The sequence below is a fragment of the Lithobates pipiens genome, unplaced genomic scaffold (genome assembly GCF_037356315.1).
Source record: "Lithobates pipiens isolate NorthernLeopardFrog02 unplaced genomic scaffold, aLitPip1_a1.2 Scaffold_27, whole genome shotgun sequence".
Classification (NCBI taxonomy): Eukaryota; Metazoa; Chordata; class Amphibia; order Anura; family Ranidae; genus Lithobates; species Lithobates pipiens.
This window is the reverse complement of record NW_027507788.1, coordinates 172,216,137-172,222,136: the sequence shown is the minus strand read 5'-3', so window position 1 is coordinate 172,222,136 and position 6,000 is coordinate 172,216,137. Positions and strand designations below refer to the sequence as shown.

Here is a 6,000-nt window from a genome sequence, read left to right as displayed (position 1 = left end):
ACTGCTGCAGACGGGGAACAGATCCCACTGGGGTTAGAACGTAAGATTCCCTGGGGCGCGGAGTCTAAGAGCCAGCAGGTGTTCACCAGCGCCTCTGGTGGTGAGGATGGACTTGGCTGCCACTGGCTCCATTTCGCGACCCCCAGGACACACCCACAGTAGGCAACAGGAGGATAGGGATGGTGAGGGACAAAGCCAAGGTCGGGGCCACAAGCAGACAAGAATAGTCGGATACACGCCAAAAGGTCAGGATCACAGGCAAACAGGGATAGTCAAGACACGCCAAAGTCAGTAACGGAAAACAGTAGCAGAGCACATGGCAGGAAACAGGAAGCTAACACACAAAGGTTGATCAGCAGGATAGGCTAGCAGTGCACAGGTTAATATAGAGTTGTCTGATAGGAGCTAGGGTGGAGCCATGCCAGAGGATGGATTATAAAAGCAGTCAGATGAGGCTCGGCTGGTCTCTAGAAATGAACACATGCAGACAGGTAAGCAGACGAACTCTATTGCATAACATGACACCTATTTTTCTATCTGTCTGCAGAGTGGATCGGATGAACACGGACAGATGGTCCGTGCTCATCCGATCCCCATAGAGGAGAGCGGAGAGCTGACAGGGCGGTCCCTGAGCGGATCATCACAGGGCGGATCATTACTGATCCGTCCCGTGTGAAAGGGGCCTAAGTAGACAGGGCTGACGAGCAGGATATCATCAACAGCTGAGAACTGTGGAATGATAAGAGCTGGCAATTAGCCGACAGCTGAGTGGCCAGCTCAGAGAAAGAAGAGCTGAGCCCAGCTCTGACAGGAGGGCAGCAAGGCGTGATGAACGCTGGAGAGTGGAAGTGGATCTGAAATAGTGGAACTTTGTCTCTAAATTGGGCACCACACCTCAGCGCAGGAATTTGAATTCTGCTCGATAACTACTTATATACTCAACCCATATTCTTGGAATTCCCATTATTCTGTAAATTCTTAGCATCCTTTAATTGACTAAGATTCTTGACATTCTTAACTGGTGATATACCTAAAATTTAAATCAGCTTTTAATCTTGGAAATCTAGACATTCTGGAAATTCCTAATACACACTACAAGAAACACTGAAGACATTTAAAGTTTCTTCCAAGGTTTCCTCGATTCTACAATATATTCGATAATAAATTATTCTTTCTTAAATGACTACTCATTCAGAATTGAGAATCAGAATCAGTTGTAATCCAAAGCCATGGTCACACTCCATATTTTCTTTAACTGCTGTGAGATGATCCAGAAATCAGTACTGTATATTTTTTTTTTTTACCCTCTAGGCTGAAAGAAAACATTTAAACACATCAATCCATTCATGCCCTGCAGCATGGATGAATGAATTCCCCATCCCTTTTGGCTGTCAAATACCTGAACAGTGGTTGCACCTGACTGGATGCAGTTGCTGTTCGACTGACAATTTTCCATCCAACCTTTGGTTTTTTAATCAATAGATGTTAAGCAGGAGGCAGCCAAGAGGTCCACACACTGAACTGATTGCCTGAAATTTACTCTGTGAATGGCCAGCTTACTAGTGAAAATAGTCTATAGTGGCAGGAAATGTGTTAGCATTTAGACAGATATGTAAGAAATGAGGAGATTCTAGCTGCATTAACTTTTCAGAGCTAATATATAACTCCAAATCTCTGGACTTGTGGGTGTCCAAACATCAAGGTTTCCCCATTGACCTCCACCCCACACCATCTCAATTTCTAGAATATGCCACCTGATCGGTTTCTAAGAAGGGATTGTGCTCAATTACCTGGGTCTTTAATATTCCACACTTGGCTGCATTCACACCTGAGCATTTCGTTTTCAGGTAGAAAGTTGCTTTTGCCACGATTTTGATGCAATTTTGGACAGGTCAGAAGGTCACCAATGTAAAAAACTGAAAAACGCCTGTACTCTGCCCAAAAAGAAGATCATGTAGTTTCTTGAGCTTCAGGCGTTTTGCTTCTGGCGACAAAATGCTCAGATGTGAACAGGTGTCATTGAAATGAATGGGATTTTGCTTGTTGGGGGCTTTTTCTGCCGTTTTACGAGCGTTTTACAAGCTGAAAACGCTCAGGTGTGAATGCAGCCTTAATGAATTGAAACAATCATCGCTTTGATACAAAACATCCTTGTAAAGAAGATATATACCCTATACTAGGTTCTGGGACAATGTAGATGCTGCCCGTGTAGATGCTCCATGAAAATCTCATAGACATTAGTGCCCCTATTATTGTATACACTTTTTGTAGCTATTTATAATGATCCAAGGTCCACCACTCTCTACAATCACGTTATCAGAAATGACTGTGCGGGCACCTCGCTGTTCTTCATAGAATGGTCGCCAGGTTCATACAGGATAAAAATAAAAATAAAATTACCTGCCATGACTGTCCTTCAGATAAGAAAAACAGGAAAACCAATAATGGGAACTTTCAAAAACAGCAGTGAGATTTTTTTTTTACACTGATGTGTTGGAATTACATGTTTTTTTTTAAGTCACTGTGGGTCTGAACTGCACCCTGAAAATAAAGAAAACGCAAAGGAAACAAGATCTTCTTCCACTCCAGATTTATTAATACAGATACAAAATTCATTCATAGATTAAGTGTTGGATGGGGGAAGGGACCTGGTGGTCCACCATAGCCGTTACTCACCCTTCTTGGTGACAGAAGCTTCTAATACTTGTTGGATAATGATATCTACCTGTGCCAGCCCACCACACCTAACTCTCACTGTATCCTGACCAAACATTCCCGGCAAGGCTGGAGACAACTGTTAACAATTTAGTCCACCTGCTGCTCCTTACAGTACTCTCAGGGGGTTAAACAAAATATTTAATCAACATATAATTTACACACATGTACAATAAATTCTACAGCAGGCACTGTGATCCATATGAGCGCTGGCAGGGTTCTTGAAGATTACAGGTGGAAATGGCCTATTGGTCTTCATTTCAGTAAGAAAGTACAGCTACGTCCTAATGCTTAAGGGTTATAAGTAATTAATAATTACTCTGTGCATATTACTTACACATCATACTCATTCCTACTCAAGTGCTCCACAATCAGGAAATTCTTCATACACCAAGTACACAGCAGATGACACCCCCCCCCTCCCTCCCCCCTCAAAAAAAAAGGTTGACACCATGCTGTACTTGTAACTAGTGGCACATCCTGGCATTTGTCCATAGACCGCCAAGAAGAGGGGCATTTGGGTAATGCTCTCACTCCAAGTCACACTGTAAATGTCAGAAGACAGACGAATTCTTACTGTGGAGGGCAGCCAACCTCCTGTACTGCAGCAGAAACAGTAAAAGAGAAATCTGATTTTTTTTGTTATGGGCAGCAAGAATTGTTCTGTCTTCAGACACTTTTCAAACCTCAAGGTAAGGAGATGTTCAATGCCTCAAGAAAAAAAAATGCAAAGAACATTCTAAAATGGTGTCTTTCCACATATGTTGGTATATGTATCAATGACCGTACAGCACCAGCGAATTATCAGATTATTAAATACATGAGGCTGAAAATTAACAAACATTTTGTTCCTTGTTCTCAGTGTGCATTAAAACAATTCAAAAGTCTTGTTGCTGAAATACAAAGTGTGGACATTTAGACTGATTGTCGGGAACAGAATATCTGCACTGTGGTCATATCTTCAGGGACGCCTCCATTAAAACACAACAAACCGTTTAATCATGCCAATATGACTCTACTCAGGAGAGAACATTAAGACAGGGCAACTTTACACAGCATTGTGGTTTTGAAATTAAACATACACGTGGAGCTTTGCACATGACATTCATTTTAAAACACTCAGACATAAATGATATTGTGTGCAGAATATTTGTACAGCACTGATACATATACCCGATGTATGAACAACTATGTTTAACATGCCAGACTGTTTACACCAGATCTTCATCCTAGGGAGTATCTTTATCTGTGGATAAGTAGACCTAATACACAGAAACGTCTCCTTAACAGCCAAGCTTACTCTTCTGCTTGCTACGTCGAATGTCATACATGGGTAAACTGTGCTGGTGTAAACAACTGACTTCATGTGCTTATTTCTGTAGATGGCAGTCACTGCAAAGTCACACTAGTGTCAAACACTGATCCCAAGCATCGTGAAACATTAAATATAACTGATGTCATCACACTGGATGCTGCTTTTCACCCTACACATTGCTAAGTCACTGTGGGTCTGGGTTCATGCATATATTTTCTAGCTGTTTCCATTTTTTTTTTTTTTTAAATAGGGAATCTTAATTTACATTCAGTTGTGGACATAATGCAGTCAGCACAATGCTCCCGTTTTTTCAGACAGTAGTCTATCCATCCCATTACACTCTTGCAAGCATTGTCAACATAATCAGTGGATTCTAGTCTGTCTGAAGAACGAGAGAACCAGGGCTCACCCAACAATTGCAGGTGGTGTGTTCTTTACAAGAGATGTTCTTGGAGTAACTGAGAAGCCCCAACAATATAAAAATCTCCCATTTTCCACCTTTTCCAGCACATGTACATGAAAGAAACCCCCATCAGATACCAAATTTCCTAAGCAGCATCCTAGCACATGACGGCACACATTCCACGCTAATAATCAACACAGTCCAGCAAAGGAAATGGAACCCCCTCAGCCCCAATAAAAGACCTGCAGGTGACAGCTCAGAAAGTCGCAGTCACACCAGAGAGAAATATATCTTGTTGCTATGTCTCCCCCCAGCACTGCAAAGGGTAAGTATTGCTCTGCTGGATTCCCAGCAAATAATTTGACTTGAGCTATTGTCTGCAGGTGTCGTGGTTGCAGTAAGGGTGTTGACAATGAGGGTCACCCAGCAGTCCAAGGGTAATAAAGCGGATTTGATGAGATGAATTGACACTGTCCATGTCTCTATCAGATTGTGCGATTTCCTTGTGATAATTTGCGATGAACAGAACAAAGTCACATGTTTTTGTTTTATGAGCGTCGGCTTTTGGCAAGTCAACCGGCACAGCTCAGTCCTTGGCTCCGCCCTCCGTTCAACCTGGCCATTTTCTGCAAGAGTCCCTTCACACAGAAGGTGCAGCATGTGGTGTTTTCCCTTTTCATGATCCTTTTTTTTTTTTTTTTAACAATCTGTTGCAGTTGTGTTTTTTTGTTGAGTTTTTTTGCTTATTTTTAATACTCCATACATTTTTCGACATCAGATTTTGTAAATTCTTTTAATTACATTTGTTTTACTTTTAAGATTGTTGTTTCCCTCTTAAGAGGATGGGCGCTGATGCTTGCATGTGTCAGAACTGAGCAGATGAAAGGAACAGAGACAGAGGAAGCAGGAAGAGGAGAAGTAGGAGAGGTGCGCAGAGAAGACACGGAGGTGAGCCGCTGTTTCCATCGTGAACGGCTCCTGGCCCTGGAAAGAAAGAAAGAGAGAGTAAAACTTTAGACACCAGTGAAGACTTAGACAGTCATCAGGGGATACAGATAAAAGCAAAGGCAGTCAAGGCAGCATGCAGCAAGAAAAAGAACATTAATATGAATAAAAAGGAAGTGCAAGTGATAATATAGGGTCTCCAGTTTGCTGCCCTTTGACAGATCTAGTGTTAAATGAAATAGAAAAGTAACAGGAAAATAATTTGCAAAAGAGAGAAAATGGCAAATATTCAAGGAAGTGGAAAGAAAGTGTCCAAATTATAACTTCATACCAAAAGTGTTGCAGGATTGGCTAAGACTAAAAAAAAAAGCCTCTGATTATAGCTGAGAACAGGCATCTGATACATATCCCAAGACATTTCTTCTAAATTAATTTATTGCCAATCAGTGGAGTATACTTCTACATAAACGTTCCATCCTCTGTGGACAATTCCCATTACACCAGCACCAACATCACTACTCTGAACCATTGGACACACATTACTGGACAACAGCTACTTCATGTATATTACAAATACTGTGGCTGTGGGATCCATTCAGAGCTGTCATGGATGCTGAAGCCA

At 41.7% G+C, this 6,000-nt stretch overlaps 1 protein-coding gene across 7 annotated transcripts in view; it reads right to left on the bottom strand.

The window, feature by feature from the left end:
* Positions 1-2,573: 2,573 nt before the first annotated feature.
* LOC143934346 (neurotrimin-like) overlaps positions 2,574-6,000 on the bottom strand; it is a 1,051,135-nt gene continuing 1,047,708 nt past the window's right edge. For all 7 annotated transcript variants that reach the window (XM_077457895.1, XM_077457899.1, XM_077457900.1 and 4 more), the window contains one exon: positions 2,574-5,417. In XM_077457895.1, coding sequence (XP_077314021.1) covers positions 5,299-5,417 — 119 coding nt within the window. In that variant the 3' untranslated portion in view covers positions 2,574-5,298. The remainder of the gene's footprint in view (positions 5,418-6,000) is intronic.